This window comes from Octopus sinensis, linkage group LG23 (genome assembly GCF_006345805.1).
Source record: "Octopus sinensis linkage group LG23, ASM634580v1, whole genome shotgun sequence".
Classification (NCBI taxonomy): domain Eukaryota; kingdom Metazoa; phylum Mollusca; class Cephalopoda; order Octopoda; family Octopodidae; genus Octopus; species Octopus sinensis.
This window is the reverse complement of record NC_043019.1, coordinates 20,209,621-20,232,858: the sequence shown is the minus strand read 5'-3', so window position 1 is coordinate 20,232,858 and position 23,238 is coordinate 20,209,621. Positions and strand designations below refer to the sequence as shown.

The 23,238-nt window shown below is 38.6% G+C and overlaps 2 protein-coding genes across 6 annotated transcripts in view; one reads left to right on the top strand and one right to left on the bottom strand.

Moving 5' to 3' along the window:
• Positions 1-8,848: 8,848 nt before the first annotated feature.
• LOC115223498 (tigger transposable element-derived protein 1-like) lies at positions 8,849-14,065 on the bottom strand. Its single transcript, XM_029794111.2, has 2 exons — positions 11,771-14,065; positions 8,849-9,560 (listed from the first exon to the last, which is right to left on the bottom strand). The coding sequence occupies exon 1, from the start codon at positions 13,645-13,647 to the stop codon at positions 11,818-11,820; it is 1,830 nt and encodes a 609-aa protein (XP_029649971.1). The 5' UTR covers positions 13,648-14,065; the 3' UTR covers positions 8,849-9,560; positions 11,771-11,817.
• A 436-nt stretch (positions 14,066-14,501) lies between these two features.
• The window catches only part of LOC115223572 (mitotic spindle assembly checkpoint protein MAD1), a 29,238-nt gene continuing 20,501 nt past the window's right edge, over positions 14,502-23,238 (top strand). For 2 of the 5 annotated variants that reach the window (XM_036512558.1, XM_036512556.1), the window contains exons 1-4: positions 14,510-14,596; positions 14,649-14,721; positions 18,662-18,865; positions 21,811-21,968. In XM_036512558.1, coding sequence (XP_036368451.1) covers positions 18,673-18,865; positions 21,811-21,968 — 351 coding nt within the window. In that variant the 5' untranslated portion in view covers positions 14,510-14,596; positions 14,649-14,721; positions 18,662-18,672. Of the gene's footprint in view, positions 14,597-14,648; positions 14,722-18,658; positions 18,866-21,810; positions 21,969-23,238 lie in introns of all 5 variants that reach the window. The other 3 variants (XM_036512557.1, XM_036512559.1, XM_036512561.1) reach the window with 3 other exon arrangements.

The following is a 23,238-nucleotide window of genomic DNA, read 5'->3' as shown; positions in this document are numbered from 1 at the left end:
CTTTGGTCGGCCCGAGGCTATAGTAGAAGACACTTACCCAAGGTGCCACGCAGTGGGACTGAACCCGGAACTATGTGGTTGGTAAGCAAGCTACTTACCACACAGCCACTCCTGCACCTAGGTTAATTCTATTCATAAATATTTAAATTAGGAGTATTTCATCAACCGTTAGCTTCACATTTCAACAAGAAGTGATAATTTTGCACCCACAACAGGATAAGCGAGGAAGGATGCTTGAGCAAGGTCAGATTCGATAGATTCAAAATCAAATTAAAAACATATAACCTATCTTTAAAGATATCTTATTATTAGTATTATCATCATTATCAAAAACATTTTTATGATCTATAGATAGGAGCACTCCGTTGGTTACGACGATGAGGGTCCCAGCTGATACGATCAACGGAACAACTTGCTCGTGGAATTAAGGTGCAAGTGGCTGAGCACTCCACAGACACGTGTACCCTTAATGTAGTTCTCGAGGAGATTCAGTGTGACACAGAGAGTGACAAGGGCGGCCCTTTGAAATACAGGTACAACAGAAACAGGAAGAAAGAGTGAGAGAAAGTTGTGGTGAAAGAGTACAGCAGGGTTCACTACCATCCCCTGCCGGAGCCTCGTGGAGCTTTAGGTGTTTCGCTCAATAAACACTCACAATGCCCGGTCTGGGAATCGAAGCCGCGATCCTTCGACCGCAAGTCCGCTGCCCTAACCACTTGGCCATTGTGCCTCCACTATGATCTATATACCACAGTGACTAACTAATATCTTAAAATTTACGTTCAGTTATAATAATTATATACTAATAATAATTAAATAAACGTACATATCTAAATTATCATTAACAACTAAAATAATTATAAATTCAAATTTAACAATCAATAGTTATATAGAATACAATAAAATTTCTTAAACAAAAAAGTTTACTTAACTCTTGAAAAGCGTATGTATATATATATATACATATATAGACATTCATATATATATATATACACATACACACACACATATATATATATATATAATAAAATATTAGGGAATAAATCCAAACTTACAGGGAAAAATCAGATTTAGGATTGAATCCAATTTTATAGTAAAATATTATATTATATTAAATTAGAGATAAAACCACTATTAGGCAAATCAAACAATGAAAAACTTAAGCCAATACATAAAATTAATTAATTTATATTATTTTAAATATATATCAAAAGTATTAAAATTTAATAAAAGATAATGAGTAAAACACTACAATTACCTGAAGATTGACTGTAACCATAACTCAAATTATTACGAATTGGACAGCCATGAAACGATCGTAGTGTTTTACTCATTATCTTTTATTAAATTTTAATACTTTTGATATATATTTAAAATAATATAAATTAATTAATTTTATGTATTGGCTTAAGTTTTTCATTGTTTGATTTGCCTAATAGTGGTTTTATCTCTAATTTAATATAATATATACATATATATATATATACATTCTGTACTTATTGTATCATATTACTCACTGATGTACATTGTTTTGTTCTATACTATTATGTTTGACCTTAATGTTCATATGTAGTGGTTTAATAAATTATGTGATTGGGTATTATCTGGTAGTTTATTATTGATTAAGATGTGTTTCTCCATTTTCTTATTTTGTATATACATATATATATATATATATATATATATATATATATATATATATATATACACACACACACACATATATATATATACATATGTATATATATATACATACATATATATATATATATATATAATATATAATATATATATATATATATATACATACATATATAAATGTAGATGTGTGTTTGTGTATGGGACATATGTATATATGCACATGTTTATATCAAAAATACAAATTTGTGATAACATATAGTTAATAAGCACACAATAGTAATAATAATAAAATAAATAAATAAATATAATAGATCAACACGCAATGATAAATAAAATCGATATCTATAAATGCATACATTGTTGTAGGCAAGTTAGATACCAAGAAGTATTATATGTGTTTGCATATATCAGCTGTAAGACATAATTAAATATCAGGTAGATTGGCAAGTAATATTAACCCTTCAGCATTTAAACCAGCCATATCCGGCCCAAATATGCTTCCTGTTTTATGTTCAGACTGGCCAGATCTGGTCTCTCACGCCAACCCTACAATGCCATTATAAAATATACAGTCACATCATCAAAATTTCAAAGCTGCAAAATAATACAGGACTAATTAAAAACAATTTGAATGAAAAAGTGTTACCTTTGACAGAATAATCTGAATGCTAAAGGGTTAACCCTTTCATTACCGTATTTATTTTGAGATTCTCTGTGTTTCTTTCAATTACTTTAAAATATAACAAAGAAATTAGTAAAATAGCGTAGTTATCATTAAGCTGGTGTTAGGAACATAAATTGTGACTAAGGTTTGGTGGAAGACTTTAATTCAAAACTTATGAAAACAAGACATTTGTACTACGGAGCCACAGCTGGTTTCAGCCAGGTTAACGAAAGGGTTAATCAATATAATTGGAATAGGTAAGTGGGGGGTGTTGAGTACATATAATACTTCTTGGTGTCTAACTTGCCTACAACAATGTATGCATTTATAGATATCGATTTTATTTGTCATTGCATGTTGATCTATTTTATTTATTTTATTATTATTACTATTGTGTGCTTATTAACCATATGTTATCACGAATTTGTATTTTTAATATAAATGTGTGCACATATACGTATGTCCCACACACAAACACACATATACATATATATAATAATAACATCAGGGAGTATAACTCCAAACTTACAGGGAAAAATTCAATTTAGTATTAAATCAATTCATTTTATACTTTTTGAGATCTAGTTATAAGTTATGTTTTATAACAATATATATTATTTGTTATTTATGTATTGGTTTATGTCTATCACAGTTTGAGTTGCATAATAGTGTTTTTATCTCTAAATTATATTTTATAATATCACCGGCAATAATAATTTATTTTATCGCCTTTTTACTATGTTTATATATTTTATATATATATATACATACACACCACTATATAGACATTCATATAAATAATATATATGTGTGTATATATATTTGTATATAATAACAGCTTTTTATATGTGTGGGTAATTATAATATTTATATCCGTTTGGCCTTTTTACTCTCTCTTTGCACCGGTATAAGTATATTTATTTTTCTTGTAGTGTTCTTTCTCAAATAAAACAACTAGAATACATAAATCCATGTATACTATTTTACTGATATATTCTTCACAAATGAATCAGTATACACTATAAAATTCTTTTCCATTATAAGATTTTTTTATATATGAATTATTTTTGTATATTTCAGTATACTTATGTGCACCTACTACTCCATAAATAAATTTAAAAAATTTTCTTATATTCACAATAACCTTATATTAAACACTCCTTACTAGCATATGTTGGACGGTTCGACCGGGGATCTGGGAAGCCAAGAGGCTGCACCAGGCCCCAGTCTGATCTGGCAGAGTTTCTACAGCTGGATGCCCTTCCTAATGCCAACCACTCTGTGAGTGCTTTTTACGTGCCACCTGCACAGGTGCCAGGCGAGGCTGGCAACGGCCACGATCGGATTGGTGCGTTTTATGTGCCACCGGCACTGATGTAATTGACTTATCTCTCCCCTAAGATTGCTGACCATTTATCAAAATTGGAAACCATTATTTAGAAAGCCTGGCCACACTTCCATGTCTCGTGATGATAGTGAGATGATCTGAAACTTATGATGAGGAAACAGATACCATGATACATCCTCTTCACAAATTGGCCCAAACAATTTGTTTAGTCCAACATGGTCACAAGAAAAATACTTCACTCTCACTTTACGAGTATATAGTATATTACTATATACTCCCATCTCACTTTATGCCAAGCTAGATTCTTAACTCGTATTTTTATTTATACAGAGTCAGCCTACTAAATATCAATAATTATAATTGAAAAAAAAATGATTTTACTACTTTTTTCTAGCTTTATTAGCTGTATCATATTTAGTTTATACCCAACTAGATTCACATTCTTTAGTATGCTCTCAATTTTTCATACGGATAAAATATGTATATCTGAATTTGTTATCTGCTATTTCCTTCGTCAAGTCTTCTGTAATAATAATAATTTTTTGTTGTATATTTCTTGCACTGAGGAAGATAGTGATATGTAATTAATTTAATTTAATCAAATTAATTTTAATTATTCTACCATATATTTACCTGTTAATATTGCTGTTTGAAACGATCATATGCATGTATTAAAATTCTTTCGAATTTTAACATCTTCTCTTTTCCATTTTTAGCACATTTGCTGAGTTTCTATGGAATACCTTTCCATAAACTCTCTTAACTTACCATTTATATGTAATATTTTCATATTCACAAAAATCTGACACCAGTAACCTATCAGCAAAATATGAAGAATCTTTGTTAGATGACTTTCGGAAACATTTTTTCACGCTAAGAGTTGCTGAAGCATGGAACAAACTGCCGGCATCAGTTGTTAGTTGTCGGAGCACTGCATCCTTCAAAACTTCCATGCTTCCTGAGATTCGCCAACACTACACTTGATTTTCTCCCCTCCATACACACACAAGCATGTATCTGACTCATACATTGTTCGCTTTCCAGACATTTCTACATTACTGCATGTACTTTATATGCACGTTCTGACAAGTTGTGGTGCACCTGAGCACTGTATACAATAATTTCATTATTATATTAAATTGCCCTTTGGAACCTTTACACACACACGCACGCACATACACATTACATGGAAAAATGCAAGCAAAAGAAATAATATTCTTAAGATTATAAACCTGGAAAAGCACAGGACAAGTTATTACACTTGGAAAAGTTCAAGACAACTTATTACATCTGGTAAAGTAGAGAACAAGAAAATTTTTACTTAAAATATTGCAGCTAAGGATAAAACTTCAAATAAGATATTTAGATTTAGAAAATACTAGCAGTATCGCCCGGCGTTGCTCGGGTTTGTAAGGGAAATAACTATATAAGCATTTTTAGAGGGAAATAGCCAAACAATAGCAAAAAATGCATTAAAAATGGAAAAAAAATTATGGTAAATTTTTTTTTAAATCGTTGACTCATCGTAGACATTTTAGAGAGTTACTTCCCTTATATAATAGCGAAAAAAATGATGGTAAATTTTTTTTAAATCGTAGACTCATCGTAGACGCGCGCTAATACCCAGAAGGGCTTGATATGAATCACGACTATAAGATACCTGGTTTTGGTTAAACTGCACCGCAAAATGTGGGAGTAGTTAGGAATCTAAATCATAGGAGACAGACACACAACTTCACTTTTATATATAAAGATTAACTTTTATTAAAACTAAAAATTTTATTACTAGTTGTTACTTCTATTTGTTATTACTTGTTACTTCTATTAAAAATGAAAAAATAGCTTCAAGTATTTTTTGCACTTTAAAAAAATTCATGTTTTTTTAAATTATTAATTAATAATTAGAAATTTGAAAATAGGTCATAAAAAATAGTAGTAGTACATAATTAGTTAGTACAATACAAAAATTAGTTATATATTACAGTAAAATCTACCTATGACAACAAACTCACAGTAAAATTTGCTTGAGTTATTGCCAAGTCTTCAAATTTTTGGTTTTGACCCAATGCCTATTTTTCACAGAATGAATTTGCCTACAATATATACTATTCTACTTTGCATAAAACTTTAGCTATATTGGTACTTCTGGCTCTCATTTTTAAGTATTCTAGTGTGTCAATATCTTAACAAAATGATGGTACCTCTTTTAATTATAATGTTACTTTGTAAATTAAAATCAAATAATTTTTAATATTCAAATTTTATCCTTAGCTGCAATATTTTAAGTAAAAATTTTCTTGTTCTGTACTTTACCAGATGTAATAAGTTATTCTGAACTTTTCCAAGTGTAATAGTTTGTCCTGCTGTAATTTTCCAGGTTTATAATCTTAAGAATGTGAGTATGTGTGTCTTTGTGCTTGTATTTGCCCCCCCCCACCGCCCCACTGCTTAACAACTAGTGTGTCAGTTTGTTTACATTCCCATAATTTGGTTTCACAGCAAAATAGACAAAGTACCAGACTTAAAAAGAAAATAAGTACTGGGATTGATTTGTTTGACTAATCTCTTCAAGGCTGTGCCCCAGCATTGCCACAGTTCAATGGCAGGAACAAGTAAAAGTAAAAGACAAGGTGGTGAGCTGGCAGAAACGTTAGCACGCCGGGCGAAATGCTTTGCGGTATTTCGTCTACTGTTACGTTCTGAGTTCAAATTCCGCCGAGGTCAACTTTGCCTTTCATCCTTTCAGGGTCGATAAATTAAGTACCAGTTACGCACTGGAGTCGATGTAATCGACTTAATCCGTTTTTCTGTCCTTGTTTGTCCCCTCTGTGTTTAGTCCCTTGTGGGCAATAAAGAAATAAGAAACAAGTAAAAGATAAAAGAGATCCCCCCCCCCGCCGCAAAACAAAACAAAACAAAACAGTTCATGAAGTTATTTATAACAATAAATAAAATACCAAGGAATAAATTCCTCACACACCATTAATGGGATAGACCTGTCTATAGGATCATTAAAAAATAAAGTGTACTGTATCAGTTATTGTGAAGAAAACTCCCTCAGTGGAAACGAATTTCATTGGAAATTAGTAATCAGTAGATAATATCAAGCTCTAAAATTGTGAATGTAAAGTGTTGTTTCTTGTAATCTATTATTTAGAAAGCCTTTCTGGTTCTTTACATTCTGAGTTCAAATCCCGCCAAGGCCAATTACACTTTTCATCTTTTGGGGTTGATAAAATAAAGTACCAGTCACATACTGAGACTGATCATCATCGTTTAAGGTCCGTTCTCCATGCTAGCATGGGTTGGACGGTTCGACTGGGGATCTGGGAAGCCAGGAGGCTGCACCAGGCTCCAGACTGATCTGGCAGAGTTTCTACAGCTGGATGCCCTTCCTAACGCCAACCACTCCGTGAGTGTAGTGGGTGCTTTTTACGTGCCACCTGCACAGGTGCCAGGCGAGGCTGGCAATGGCCACGATCGGATTGGTGCGTTTTATGTGCCACCGGCACTGATGTAATTGACTTATCTCTCCCCTAAGATTGCTGACCATTTATCAAAATTGGAAACCATTATTTAGAAAGCCTGGCCACACTTCCATGTCTCATGATGATAGTGAGATGATCTGAAACTTATGATGAGGAAATAGATACCATGATACATCCTCTTCACAAATTGGCCCAAACAATTTGTTTAGTCCAACATGGTAACAAGAATTTAACTTGAACATGGGGGTTCATCCCTGTCAAGGATTACTTCTGCATATAAATCTTCATCATATGAAGTACACACTGCTGGTATGACACTTCAGGATCTTCTCAAAAGATTTGTGACTGGCCCGTGACACAGTAGCTGGCACCATCATGGTGGTAGCTTTACAGCATAGCTGAAATATTAGTTATTCCAATCCAACACTCAGAAAGGAAATACTTTCTGGGACAGCTACCCACAACTGACATCGTGAGATATTATCTCACCTGAAGCATTAATTTCCTTCTGATATATTCTCATGGTTCCAAGGTAAGTTTACTGGTACCCACTCAAGAATTTCATCATGAATAAAGAACAACTTAGTATGAGTGTTGGTTATTCAGCAAGGGTGTGGGGCCAAGTGGTCATCATCATCATCATTTTTCGACCGTGGTTGAGACAATGGAATTTACCATGCTACGCCAGACTTCACGGTCCATCATAGCTTTACGGAGGTCCTGTTGCTGGATGCCTGTATCCCTGGAGATTACATCAGGGTAGGAGAGTGTGCACCCTCTGGTATTGCAAGTAGATGGCTTCCAGAGGAGAAGAGTAGAAATTGCCTTGTTTTCAGCTCTACAACATTGTCCAGCAAACTGGACTCTCCTACCTTTCACAAGTGGTAAGTGTGTTGCACTCATGATTACAAGATTGTGGGTTCAATTCTTGGACCAGGCAGCACATTGTGCTCTTGAGCAAAATACTTCATTTCATGTTACTTTGTCATCTGATGTATAATACACTATTTACCTGTATGCAGGTAATGTTAATTTCATCAAGGGAGAGAACTTATGTACAGCATAACCATTTGATTGCTATAAACACATCGTTTGTGCAGATTGTTCAGTAAGTTGCAAAACCATCTTTCCTGAATTTGAAAAACTACAATTGCTCAGTTCCATTCACAGCTACACTAATGTCATGTGCTATGGCACACCTCAAAAATTCCAAATCCCTGCTTTGACACCTCATATCTCCAAACCACAGCTGAACAGAAGGAAAAATGCCCTTCTGTAAGTGGTGGGAATAAGGACCAACACAGAAACCTTAGGGTACATTTTCTGCAGAATCCAACACAACATTCAGATGAATCAATACAGCTGCAGAAGGTTTTGTGTTTTGGTAAGGATACTGTGCAGAAGCAGGTCTGTTCTTGGTTACCATCTGCATAAACAAACCCATCAATGTGGTGTATCCTCTTTGTGAGATTATCCAAAGTGCACTGCTTAGATATCATGATTGCACTTGTAAATAAAACTCCCAGAAAAATCTAGGTAGACTAAATATTCCTCAAGGACCCTGCTCTCTCAGACCCTAGCTCTTGGTAGTTGGTATAAGGCGGCGAGCTGGCAGAATCGTTAGCATGCCGGGCAAAATGCTTACTGGTATTTCGTCTGCAGCTAGGTTCTGTGTTCAAATTCCACCGAGGTCGACTTTGGCTTTCATCTTTCCAGGGTCGATTAAATAAGTACCAGTTACGCACTGGGGTTGATATAATCGACTTAATCCGTTTGTTTGTCCCCTCTATGTTTAGCCCCTTGTGGGCAATAAAGAAATAGGTATAATACTGCTTCATACCGAAGAAAAGCTTTTAGAACTTACTTAGACACATGTAAAACTATTCAACAAATTGCCCCTGTTAGCCTTTCTCTTTTTTGACCCTACCCGAAAGTATCTGTTTACCTTCTCACCTGTTCCTTAATGGGTACAGAACACTTTTTCAGCACTGTCATATGTACTCTAGAAGAGAACTGTTTTCTCTTTGTACTTTTCACACACTCTATACATACAACGCCTGCTGGCAGTACCACAACAGACAGGTTTGGCAAATCTCTCTAGATCAGCAGTCCCAATCAGTTTCAGTTCACAAAACTTTTTTGCCAGAAAGCTTAGATTCTTGTGTAGTTTGCACATACAGTCTCATAAGCAGACTGGGGTACACAACCTTTAAAAGGATGTAGCAGCAAAATTCAGTGAATGAGATTCTCAGATTAGTCTCTGCTAGAAATTTTCTGTGGAATTTTTCCGTTTGTATCTACAAGGAACAATTTCTCCTGCATCGTCGCTTTGGAATGGTTTGTATTTTTTCCGGTATTCATTCCACTGACATCACCTCTTGTAAAGGTCATCATGTTCTCTGTAGATGTATTTGTGTATCTGGTGAAAATATTGAACATAAGAAAGCATAAAGAATTTCAATTCACATCAAAGATTACAAATAAGTAAGTTTGCTAAGAGATGATAAACATTGAAAGCTTTTACAATGATTCAACCAATTTATATGAATACAGAATTTATATGAAATTATATGAATTTGCTTTGAATTAATGAATGATAATTGACGTGAGTCGATTGTTGTTCATCAGTACTTCTCCATTTTCTGTTTTCTTTATATATATATCCTTGTGATACCTGTGCCGGTGGCACTTAAAAAGCACCATCTGATCGTGGCCGCGTTGCCAGCCTTCCCTGGCACCTGTGCTGGTGGCACGTAAAAAGCACCCACTACACTCACGGAGTGGTTGGCGTTAGGAAGGGCATCCAGCTGTAGAAACACTGCTGGATCAGACTGGAGCCTGGTGCAGCCTCCTGGCTTCCCAGACCCCGGTCGAACCGTCCAACCCATGCTAGCACAGAAAACGGACGTTAAACGATGATGATGATGATGATGAAAGAAAAAACATGACAGAAATTGAAGATTTTGGGTAATAGCAGTCATAATTCCATATTTTGTGAAGACATTAGAATCACAAGGCCTGTCCAAAGCATTTTCAGAAGTTGTCCTAAATGTCCATGCTTGTTTCCAGACTTTTAGTTAGCCCTTGTTTCATATCATCATCATCATCATCATTTAGCGTCCGCTTTCCATGCTAGCATGGGTTGGACGGTTCAACTGTGGTCTGGGAAGCCAGAAGGCTGCACCAGGCCCAGTCTGATCTGGCAATGTTTCAACGGCTGGATGCCCTTCCTAACGCCAACCACTCCATGAGTGTAGTGGGTGCTTTTTATGTGCCACCGGCACAGGTGCCAGACGAGGCTGGCAAATGGCCACGATCGGATGGTGCCTTTTATGTGCCACCAGCACGAGGCCAGTTGGGGCGGCGCTGTTCTGAGTAATAGAAAGCTTTCCTTTCATAAGTCCTGAGTTACTCTCGCGGCCGAAAAACAATTGGGTATGTGTATCATAAATGATGTGAAGGTACATAGCCAAGTTGTTAGGGGGTTGCACTCATGATTACTAGATTGTGGGACTCAATTTGTGGATGAGGCAGCATGTTGTCTTCATGAGCAAAACACTTCATTTCACATTGCTCTAATGTGTGAAGACTGGCAAAGAATAGATACTTCGCCTACCGTTGTTTTTCTGTTATTTGGTGCTTTCCGGCAAATGAATTAGGAATTTAGCTCCTATTTCTAAACAGGTCAATGCTGTTTCCGCATTCTCATACCTTGTGCTAACTTTAAATTATATGTACACACATACACACACACACACACACGAAGACATACATATCATCATCTTTTAAAGTCAGTTTTCTATGTTGACATGGGTTGGAAACATTGACAGGATCTAGCAAAGTGGAGGACTGCATTGAATTTCAATGTCTGCTTTGGTATGGTTTCTGACTGGGTACTCTTCCTAATGCCTATTTCTTAACTACCCACAAGGGGCTAAACACAGAGGGGACAAACAAGGACAGACAAACGGATTAAGTCGATTACATCGACCCCAGTGCGTAACTGGTACTTAATTTATCGACCCTGAAAGGATGAAAGGCAAAGTCGACCTTGGCGGAATTTGAACTCAGAACATAACGGCAGACGAAATACCGCTAAGCAGTTTGTCTGGCATGCTAACGATTCTGCCAGCTCGCTGCCATTATACATTATATACTGGATGCTGTTTTATTCAAGGCACCAGTACTAATGAGGTCACCATGCAACTGTGTGGAGGCACATGGCCTAGTGGTTAGAGCAGCGGACTCGCAGTCGAGGGACCACGGGTTCGAATCTCAGACCGGACGATGTGTGTGTTTATGAGCGAAACACCTAAGCTCCACGCGGCTCCAGCAGAAGGTAATGGCGAAACTTCTGCTGACTCTTTCGCCACAACTCTTTCTCTCACTCTTTCCTCCTGCATCTTGCAGCTCACCTGTGACGGACCGGCGTCCTGTCCAGGTGGGGAACCTATACGCCAAGAAACCGAGAAACCGGCGTTTATGAGCCAGGCATGGCTTGAGAAGGAACAAACAACATCAAACCATGCAACTCACAAGATTAATCTCATTGAGTGTGACTACATTGAGTGTGACTACAGTAAAGAATGAGGAGGACAACAAATAGGCATAACTGTTAGATGTACTCACCAGAAAAAATTTTTGCTGCTGCATGGTAGAAGATGATGCAATGGAAGTTATTGGGAATAATGGCGTAACTTTTCTTTGTACAGTTCAATGTAGGATCTGAGCTCATTATGAACTCCTCTTATAACTTTGATGTTGCGTTCACGATTGGGGTCGTTATCAGCAAAGATCTGGAGACCTTCCTGTATAAGCGCCAACCCTGTAGCCAAATGATCAACATTCAACTGAAGCTGGGTGGAGGCAGCTTCTAAATCTTCCTCTTCTTCTTCTGCAGCTCGGTCTTGTTCCAACAGCAGCAGCTCCTCGTTAGACAAGCTTTCTCCATGGGACTCCAACAACTCAATCACATCATTTTCTTTGACTTCTTCAAACCCTGCACTATTTGCAAGTGTCACAATGTCCTGCTGAACTTGATGTAGACTTTCTACCGGTGGAAAATCCGTGAAGTCACGGACACAGTCTGGCCACATGTTTTTCCAAACACTGTTCATCGTTGAAAGTTTTATTTCATTCCATGACTCAGCTATATTATCCACGGCATTCATAATGTTAAACTTTGCCCAATAGTCTCTAACTGTAGTTTTATCCTCACCATCAATGGCTTTTATGAGTTGTTTAAAAATCCTTCTGTGGTAATATGCTTTGAAGAGAGCTACCACACCTTGGTCCATTGGCTGGAGTAAAGAAGCTGTGTTCTTGGGAATAAATTCCACCCTCACATTATCAGAAAGATCATTTAAGTTCACAGGGTGGCTTGGAGCATTGTCTAAAAGTAGCAATGCCTTGTTGGAAATATTACGCTTTGCACTGTAGATTTCTATAGCAGGGCAAAAAAAGTTTGTAAACCAGTCTTGGAAAAGGCTTGTAGTCATCCAAGCCTTCTTATTTGAACGCCATATTACAGGTAGATTAGACTTAGCATAACCCTTGAAAGCTTTTGGATTTTCAGAGTGATACACAAGTAGGGGCTTTAATTTCATGTTACCAGCAGCATTTCCTCCCACAAGAAGTGTCAGGCGATCTTTGGAAACTTTAAAGCCTGGTGCTGATTTTTCTTCATTGGAAATAAAAGTCCCAGTAGGCATCCGCTTCCAGAAAAGTCCAGTTTCATCAACATTGTACACTTGTTCTGGTGTGTAGCCTCCTTCAATAATCATTTTCTTTAGTTTCTCAACATAACTAGTATTAGCTACCATATCAGCCTCTGCATTAGCTTCTATATGAATTTTTGTATCTTCTGTACTGTCTTCTAAATGAATTTTTATATTAGTCTCTGTACTATCATCTATATTAACCTCTGTATCAGCCTCTATATCGTCATATACATCATCTTCGGTATTTGCCATTGTGTCTTCTGTATTAGCACATATATCAATATTGGTGCCAATACTGTCAGCTCCATTGCTCATTTTTATTTTGTGCAATTTAAAACGTTTTTTGAACCTTTCAAACCAGCCTTTACTAGCAAGGAAAGGCTTCACAACAGAAGCTGCACCTTCCTTTTCCTGCAAATGTTCATACAAAGTTTTTGCTTTCGCCTGAATGACCACAGCACTTATTGGCACATTGTGTTTGGTCTGTTCATTGATCCACACACTCAGGAGCCGTTCCATCTTCAGCATTACATCAGATCTATGGAAAAACAACGTCCGGGCAGTTAAAGGAGTGGTTGCTTGAGCAATTTTCCTAATTTTGTCTTTATTGTCACGTATTGTTCCTACTGTAGATGCTGCAAGCTTTAACGATTTTGCTATGTGACTTAGTTTTTCTCCTGCATCAAATCTACGTAAGATATCAAGCTTAACGTCCAATGTAATCCCTTTCCGACTCCTTTTTACACTACTGCTTTGGCTTTCATTTGATGGTCTCTTTCCTGTCATCTTGAACAAGCGTAACGGCTTCACTATACGTTTGTAAAGTTAAATCCAAACTGCAGCAGAGGCAGTCAAGAAATCCACAAGAAATATATATTACTTCTTACAAGAAAAAAGAAATACTTTGACATTTATATTGTAATTTAGGTTATTATCAAAATAGTTAGAATTTACTCGAGTTACCGTAGGCGTGAAGTTTCGGTTCGTATCCCGAAATTAGTTGTTATACTTCACAATTACCGTAAGTGCGGAACTTCCGTAATATGAATTTCCGTAACGCGAGGGATCTCTTCGTGTAAACAGATTTTTTATATTAAGTATTAATAACTCTTGTGTTTATTATGTTTACTCGAATATTATTAATTATAAATTAATTCATCTTCTGAAGCGATGTTAGGAACATTACATTTCGCGGTTGTAGGTGTGTCGCTTACATCTTTCAAAAAAAAAAATAAAGCTACCAGAATAATTTTTCCCCCGTAAATATTGAAAAACGGAAAAAAAGTAGGAGAAAAACCTATCTTTATTTATAAAAATTTTACAAATACCAGTATAATATTCTAAATTTCTCTCTCTCTCACACACACACACACATATACATACATATACACACACACACACACACACACACATATATATATATATATATATATGCACAGAGCTTTTTTAACGACATAAATATTATGAAATTTCAATTCTAAATAAATCTATCATAACTCTAAAGAAACTACCACAACACAGACATATTAGCTTTTTTAAATATAATTTTAAATTTCCTTACTTAATTAAATCTTTAAAACTTCGTTACTAATTACCATTTACGAAACTGCAGCCAAGAAAAAGTAACTCGAACTATCATTAGCGTCAAAATTCAATTTTGTTTGTGAAAGATTTCAGCCAAAGAATCGGGTCTCGCAAACCCGAGGACCTTAATCCTCTGATATACATATATATACAAGATATACGCCCTCACACCACATATATATACAAGATATACGCCCTCACACCACATATATATACAAGATATACGCCCTCACACCACATATATATACATATACCCATATTCTGGGACGAGAGGAAGTAAGTTTATTTATCTATTTCGTTATTTATTTTTGGTTAAATTTCTCCTCGTTTCAAATTTTTCTTTCTGTTGCGCCGTTGTGGCAATCTTTCGTTTCTAGTAGACCTTTCCGTCGATTTCCGTAAAAAAAACTTTTTTTTTTTTACCTATGGGCTTGCGGGAACTTTTGAAGTAATATACATACATATACACATACACCGAGTAAAAAATTTCAGTTATCTCTTTCTTTCACACGTTACTCTGTCTCTTCACACACACTAACAGAAGCACTTCACTTACACAACATACTGTCTGTCTCCCACACCCCATCAAACACACACACACACACATGTACATCAATGCTTTCCATGCACGGTAACTTCAAAAGAACTTCCCTCGTCATACAATCGCTTTCTCTTAGTGTCTTTCGCTCTCATTACTTCAAAAGTTCCCGCAAGCCCATATGTAAAAAAAAAAAAAAAAAAATTCACGGAAATCGACGGAAAGGTCTACTAGAGACGAAAGATTGCCAAATCTTCCTTAAATTATACCATATTTTCTTGGTATGAAATGGAATGGAATCGATATAGGTTGTTAACTGTTTTATTTATGCACAAGTCATCGAAGCGATTCTGAATTTAAATGTAAAACCGAAATGACAATTGTTTTGGCCGGAATGGCCCTCTTTTAAGGACCCAGGTGAATTTGGGGCTAAACAACAACAACAACGAGGCAGCTTCTGTTTGGTCATAGAACTTGCGAAAAGTAGTAACCCCAAATCACTCCCGAACGAAAGACACATTAGAAACGAAAGATAGCCTAGATATGATACAGTGCTAAATGTATAATGACCGAAAGGATTAAAAAAGATGTAATAACCACGACTAGAACGGCTTTGATAAAACGGTTTTTTATTTTTTTAAAGTTTCAGCTCAGAGCTGCGGCCATGCTGATGCACCGCCGTTTTGTACTACACTGTTATTACTAAGAGCCTCCTCTAATATGTGGCACTTGGTGAAGAATGGAGTTTGATATAGCTACCCTCATTTGCACCTCTTGCTGTGAGGTAGGTTCATCTGGGACTCTTGACAGGAATAGATCCAGCTTTGATTTAAAAACCGCTACATCTACTTTGTGCAAGTTCCTCAGACTCTTTGGGAGAATATTAAAAAGCTGTGGGCCCTTGAAACCCAGGCTGTTGCAGTAGCTGGTCCTGAAGCGTGCTGGGATCTTTGGCACTATGCAGTGTCGTCCCATTCTAGCATTGGTGTAGCTTTCAATGCCAAAATTTGGCACAATTCCTTCCAGGATCTTCCAGATATATATTACTGCATACTTCTCCCGTCTTCTCTCCAGGGAGTAGATTCTTTACAGAACTTCTAGAAATAGCAGTTGAATTTTCTTGATAGAAGCGAGAAAGAATGGAAGTGAAATAGGTTGCTTCCTATTTTACATACAGGTCTTCGAAACGATTCTGAAATACAATATAAACCGAAATAGTTATTGTTATATCTGAAAATTGGCAAAAGTAAAGAATACGTACACCTGCTGTTTAGGGTTAGGGTTTTGTTACGCCGAAAACGGCTGCTCTACGTATTCTAAACCTCTGCCTGAAAATATGGATTTCTTTAAGGACTAAAAAAAAAAGCTTCTGTTTGGTCACAGAACTTGCTAGAAATAGCAGCCTCAGATTTCCTTCATAACCTACGAAAGACACATTAGATCGGTGGTTCTCAAGCTTTTTTCCTCTTACCTATGGCTCCCTTTGACTAATATTTTATTCTGGTGGACCCCATAGCCATTTCGATGTTTAGAAACTAGTTTTATAGAAACTTATTTCAGAATGTCTATTTGTTTTCTATCCAATCCATGCCAACAGAGAAAATGGATGTTCTACTGTACTTGTACTTGTGATGGTGTTCACCCAGGGCAGGTTGAGCTGGCTTCTTCTGTGGTCCTGACGGCATCACGAACCATGGCGGCCACGCTCGACGGTCCTGTGCGAGGTCACTAGAGATAGCGAGCCATTTGCGGTTCCATCTGCGCAGACTGACCACCTGAGAGTTCAGAGAGGTCTTCCTTTATCGTCGTTGCCCAGGTCTTCAGCTGCCGACCCGTGCGTTTGTGCCATTTGGGAAGTGGAGGTGGGAGGAGGACATCGCGAATCAGCTCACCCTCTGGACACCGGGCCGCATGACCGAACCACCTTAAGCACCGAAGGGAGGGGCCGGAGATTCAGGCGATGACGAAGACTGGCCGTAGGAACCCGATCAATGCGGCGGAGACAGTCATTGTCGAACACCTCCAGCCTTCGCTGATCGACTACCCTCATAGGCTATGTTTCACAACCATAGAGGATGTTAGTACGAACGATGGCCTGATAGATTCGCCCTTTGGTCACCGAGGAGATCTCTCAGCTGTCCCATAGGCACCACTGGAGGTGCATGAATGCAGATCTGGCAGCACATATGCAACGCTCGACCGCGGCTGCGCCCTGGCCTGTTGGAATCACCATTGAACCCAGGTAGATGAAAGACTCCACATCCTCCAGCTCCATGCCCTCGAGAACAATTGGCTGCCAGTCACCTGCTGCGACCAGAGACGTCATCACTTTGGTTTTGCCACCATTGATCCGAAGACCAACAGCTGCTGCTGCCGCATGCACTCATTCGAGAGCATCTTGGACATCTGCCCAGTTAGAGCCCAAGAGCGCGATGTCATCTGCGTAGGCCAAGTCCATCACCACAACTCGTCTCCCAGCCTCTACACCCGGGTAGTCACAAAGCGCAGTGTTGAGAATGTAATTGATGGTGTAATTGAATAGGGTTGGTGAGAGCGCACAACCCTGTCGAACACCAGTAGTGGCATCAAACAACTCTGTCTCCCCGCCATAGACCCTCACACGAGCCCTTGTTGAACGATAGTAGCCCTGTATGAGGTTTAGCAGCTTCACAGGAATACCATCCGCCTGCATAATACACCAGAGGGCTTCCCGATCCACAGAGTTGAAAGCAGCCACAAAATCAATGAAGCAGAGGACGGTAGGTTGTTGGTGCGCCCACCGCTGTTCCCAGACTCGCCGGAGACTGAAGATTTGATCAATGCACCCTCTCCTGGGACCGAAGCCGCCCTGAGAAGGACGAGTACGAACATCACGGATGGCCTGGAACCTCTTCAGAGGAAGGATTGCAAAGGTTTTGGCAGTCACATTGATGCCTCTATAGTTGGAACACAGCTTTCTATCACCTTTTTTGAAGAAAGGTAGATGAGTTGCCTCGCTCCAGTCATCAGGAAAACGCTCCGTCGCCCACACAGCACAGAAGACATGATGGAGCCAGGCTGCGAAGACATCAGGCTCAGCCTTGTAGATCTCAGCTGGGACGTTGTCCTCACCCAGGGCCTTGTTGTTCCGGAGTTTTTTCAGGACACCACGCACCTCCTTGACCGTTGGAGGGGCTGTGTTGCACCCGTATTCTTCTCCAGGCGGCTGCATGTCGGTCATCGTAGATGGAGGCAGGTGATTGAGCAGCTCGGAGAAGTGATCCCGCCATCAGCCCAGCCGGTCACTGAGGTTGGTAATGACCGTGTCGTTCCGATCACGGATCGTCTCGCTGACACCTGGATTGCTTCGGCTGGCCTGCTTCACTAGCTGGTAAAGCTTGCATGAGTTGGCGCATGCGGCTGCTCTCTCCGCCTGCCCCGCAAATGCACGCCAGTGCGCATCTCGATTGGCCCGGATGGCCTGAGAGGCTAGACGTCGTAGATCTCGGAGATTTGGAGCCTCCTCGAGCCGAGCCACCCTCGCCCCCTCCACGACAAGACAGAGGGTTAACAACTGCTATTTTACCAAATTCTTCATTATTTTCGATATTAATTGAAACTAAAACAGTGTATCTCAACAGAAATGCAACAAAAAGGTTAATAACCCCTTAAACTTTTAAAAACCCTCTATCTTTTCAGGTTTACTCACCATGTATTGTACCTCGGAACCAACACATGTTTTTCGAATGAAGCGAGACTTTGCTGCATTTGTTGGCAGTAACCTATGGGACAGTAGCAGTAACAAGTCACCAAGAATATCGAATGACCTGAAATGCATGCTGGACTTTGACCAGAGTTTGTCTGAAAACACCTCTGATCCACAACTATCATTAGATTCTTCTGGTCAGTGTCAATCACCAGGAAATCTTTCTTGGTCATCTTCATTATGTTGTTTTATATATATTCTTTTACTCTTTTACTTGTTTCAGTCATTTGACTGCGGCCATGCTGGAGCACCACCTTTAATCGAGCAAATCGACCCTGGGACTTATTCTTTGTAAGCCCAGTACTTATTCAATCTGTCTCTTTTGCCGAACCGCTAAGTGACGGGGACATAAACACACCAGCATCGGTTGTCAAGCGATGTTGGGGGGACAAACACAGACATACAAACATACACGCACACACACATATATATACATATATACGACGGGCTTCTTTCAGTTTCCGTCTACCAAATCCACTCACAAGGCATTGGTCGGCCCGAGGCTATAGTAGAAGACACTTGCCCAAGGTGCCACGCAGTGGGACTGAACCTGGAACCATGTGGTTGGTAAACAAGCTACTTACCACACAGCCACTCCTATATATATATATATATACTTTATAAATAGGGTTCAGCAACGATTCGCTTCACCACATACCGAAGTTTAGAAATAGCAGTCAAAAAATCTTAGCTATTCCTTCTACTTTAAAGGGGGTTCCCAGAAAAACCAAAGCACTTGAAAACAAACCACTTGTTTTCAAGTGCTTTGGTTTTTCTGGGAACCCCCTTTAAAGTAGAAGGAATAGCTAAGATTTTTTTGACTGCTATTTCTAAACTTCGGTATGTGGTGAAGCAAATCTTTGCTGAACCCCCCTAATTATAAAGTATCACTTAAGCTTACCATGAAATGGTCCTTTTCATGCCGAATTCTACTTGGTGAAATTACTGATTACTTCTTAATTAATTAGTTTCACCCTTTGTTATTATATATATATATATATATATATATATATATTTTGATCACCTTGATGTTCTGTTTAAGTTTTTTTCTTTCTTTTTCTAGGATAAGGCAGTAAAGCTGTTTCATACATTAATTTCTAATTCAATGATGGGCAACCTGCAGTCTGCAGGATTTTAGGAATGACACACCTAATGAAAATTTACCTTGAATTTTTTTAGTAGTGTGGCCTGCCTGATAGTGAGCCACATCTCATGGGGCCCACTTTTTGGAAAAGGTTGCCCATGCCTAGTCTAAATGTTTGATCCATGTACCTCACTGTATCACAGTCACCTACTGAGCCAACAGTGAAGCCTCTGTGGTGGCACTTCACTTGCTAGAAATAGCAGCCACAACTCTCAAAAGTCATTTCATTTTACTTTCTCTGGGAAAGACACATTAAATAATATAGCCTTGGAAAAAGACTGGATAGTCAGGGTTGGAATGACTGTGATCATATGTCTGGTGTTTTAGGACTGACCTGGGGCTAAATAACAATAACCAACAAAGAAGACTATGCAGTCTCTAGAAATAGCAGCCAAATCTCTCTCATCTCAGGTAATACTCCAGCTTGTAACTATTACAGATGTTGCTTTGTAGGCCCAGGTTAATCCTGATCAAAGTGACTTATTATTTAAGGCATTCCAATTATGACCGTCCCTCCTTTTTGTGTATTGGGATTTTCATTATTTAATGTGTCCTGCTTTTTTTAAGATAATAACCTGATTTGAGGGAGACGTGGATACCATTTCTAGCAGGTTTAGCAACCATGTAGAGGCCCCTTTACTAGCTTTTTGTAATCATGCAGTTGTTGTTTAACCCAAGAACACTCTACCCATGATGATTCTTAATTATATCACAGTTACAGGATAATCTAATTCTCGATGTATTCTTTTTTAAAGATGCTTTGGTGTGATTTAAGTGAGATTTAGGTGTTATTTCCAGCATATTGATTGTCACGTATGTGGAATGGGCTGCTAGTTTCTTCTTTATCTTTTACTTGTTTCAGTCATTAGACTGCAGCCATGCTGGAGCACTGCCTTGAAAAATATTTTACTCAAATGTATTGACCCCAGTACTTATTTTTTGCTGGACAGCTGAGTGATCATCATCATCATTTAACGTCTGTTGTTCATGCTGGCATAGGTTGGACGGTTTGACTGGGCTGGGATGCTGGAAGGCTGTGCCAGGCTCAGAGATGTAAGCACCAACACCAGTTGTCAAGTGGTGGTAGAGGACAAACATAGGCACACACACTATGGGCTTCTTTCAGTTTCCATCTACCAAATCCACTCACAGACTATGGTAGAAGAAACTTGCTCAAGGTGCCATGCAATGGAACTGAACCCTATGGTTGGGAAGCAAGGTTCTTACCACACAGCCACACCTACGTCTACTTTGTTGATATTGTTGAAGAATTCATCTCGCTGATGTTCTCCTCTTCTTACAGTAAGCAGAGGAGGGCTTCATGCCTAAGACAGTGTCCAACAACCCCCAGAATATCTCAATGATGCGAATTGTCATCATTGTTTTAACGTCCAATTTTCCATGAGTGCATGGGTCAAGTGAAATTCATTGAGGCAGATTTTCTGTGGCTGAATGCCCTTCCGGTGCCCAACCCACACCTGTTTCTAAATCAGGCAATATTTTTCCCATGGCCAGACACTTTCATTGGAAACAAAAAGACATCGCTTGCATGATGGTGACACTCTCTTATGACTATCATGTGATGTCAAGGCAAGGAGACAGTACACACACACACACACACTCACACATACACATATAGTATCTGGTTCTGGTCCTTCACCAATGGCCATGACTCGCTTCATGAATCAAACTGCTTCAGATAGCCTGGCTAGCTGATGCTACCTTTCAGAGGGAATATATATAATAATAATAATAATAATAATAATAACAATAGCATTGAAAAATACCTTAGGAATGCTTGATTGAAGATGTGCCAAGGGATACCCTTAAGTATTAAAGAGATCTTATAAACTTGTTTTTATGTTTGTGTGAAGGATTTTGATTTCAATTATTTTAAATGATTTTTAAATGATTGACTAGTTGGTTTGTGTATTTCAGCCAAAGAACTTGATACTTCATTGCGTGAAGCTAAATATCTGAAATGGAAGAGTGATGTTGCAAAATACGAGTCTCAGGTTCAAGCCCTCGAAGTGAAACTGAAACAGTCTTTGATTGAGACCACAAAACAGATCAACTTGGAAAAGCAAGAGAAAGAGGTATCCATTAAAGATGGTTAATCTTTTAATATTTAAATCAGCCATATCCAGTCAAAATATTCTGTTTTATGTTCAAACTGACCAGATCTGGTCTCTCAAACCAACCCTACAATGTCATTTTAAAAATAAACAGTCACATGGTTAAAAATCTTAGAACTACAAGATATTTCATGTTCAGTTCAAGACATTGTGAATAAAAGAAGCATTACTTTTGAGTGCTACTGGTAACATGTAACCCAGTACAACCTGTTGCATGGTCGGGTCATCAGCGACTAAACCGGTAACCCCACCAAGCTTGCTTGGTGAGGAGGGTGTTTACTGGACACCCTGCGGGATGAAAAACAAAACCCATCAAAGGGCGGTGGAGCTCTTGAGAGTCAACGGCCATCCAATAAATGTCTTAAGGCTGTATCATGCGCGGGGACATAGAAATAATCGGACTGAATACCCGATCGCGCGGTTAAACCATTGGGAGTGAAGGACTCCTAGCCTTTGTTAGGGCATCCTTCTTGGAGAAGCTAACTCAGGTAACTGGGATAACTCCAACATAAAACCTGCGGCTCAGTGGTTACCGATGATGTTGACTTGTTCTTCTTTTCGGATTATGGCTGCTGTTGCTTAGTGAGTGGGATTGACTCAGTGCACAGCCTTTCCTCACTTTAAAAAAAATCTTCTTGCACAGGCATTGCACAATAACAACATTGATTAAGCTTCGTGCAGTGGCCATACTCGATAACAAGGGGGCAGCTACCACCACTTTTGACAGAATAAGGTGAATACTAAAGGGTTATAGAAAGAAAAAAACCCAAACAAATTCTCTTTTCTTTTATCATCATTTGTCATTGTCATTGTTTTAAGGCCCACTTTTCCAGGAATTTGTTGAAGCAGATTTTCAATGGCTGGATGCCCTTCTTGTGGCCAACCCCCACTTGTTTCTACGTAACGTAATATTTCCCAATGGCCTGACATATTTTTCTTGAAAGACTGAAAATGAACGACATTTGTGTAGTTGGTGCCTTTTATGTGTCATTGATACAGGTGCCTTTTACGTGTCACCGGCTTGGTATATCATCATCATTTAACATCCGTTTTCCATGCTAGCATGGGTTGGACGGTTCGACCAGGGTCTGGTAAGCCATGGAGGCTGCACCAGGTTCCAGTCTGGTTTGGCAGTGATTCTACAGCTGGATGCCCTTCCTAACGCCAACCACTCCGTGAGTGTAGTGGGTGCTATTTACGTGCCACAGGAGGCTGGCAAGCGGCCACGATC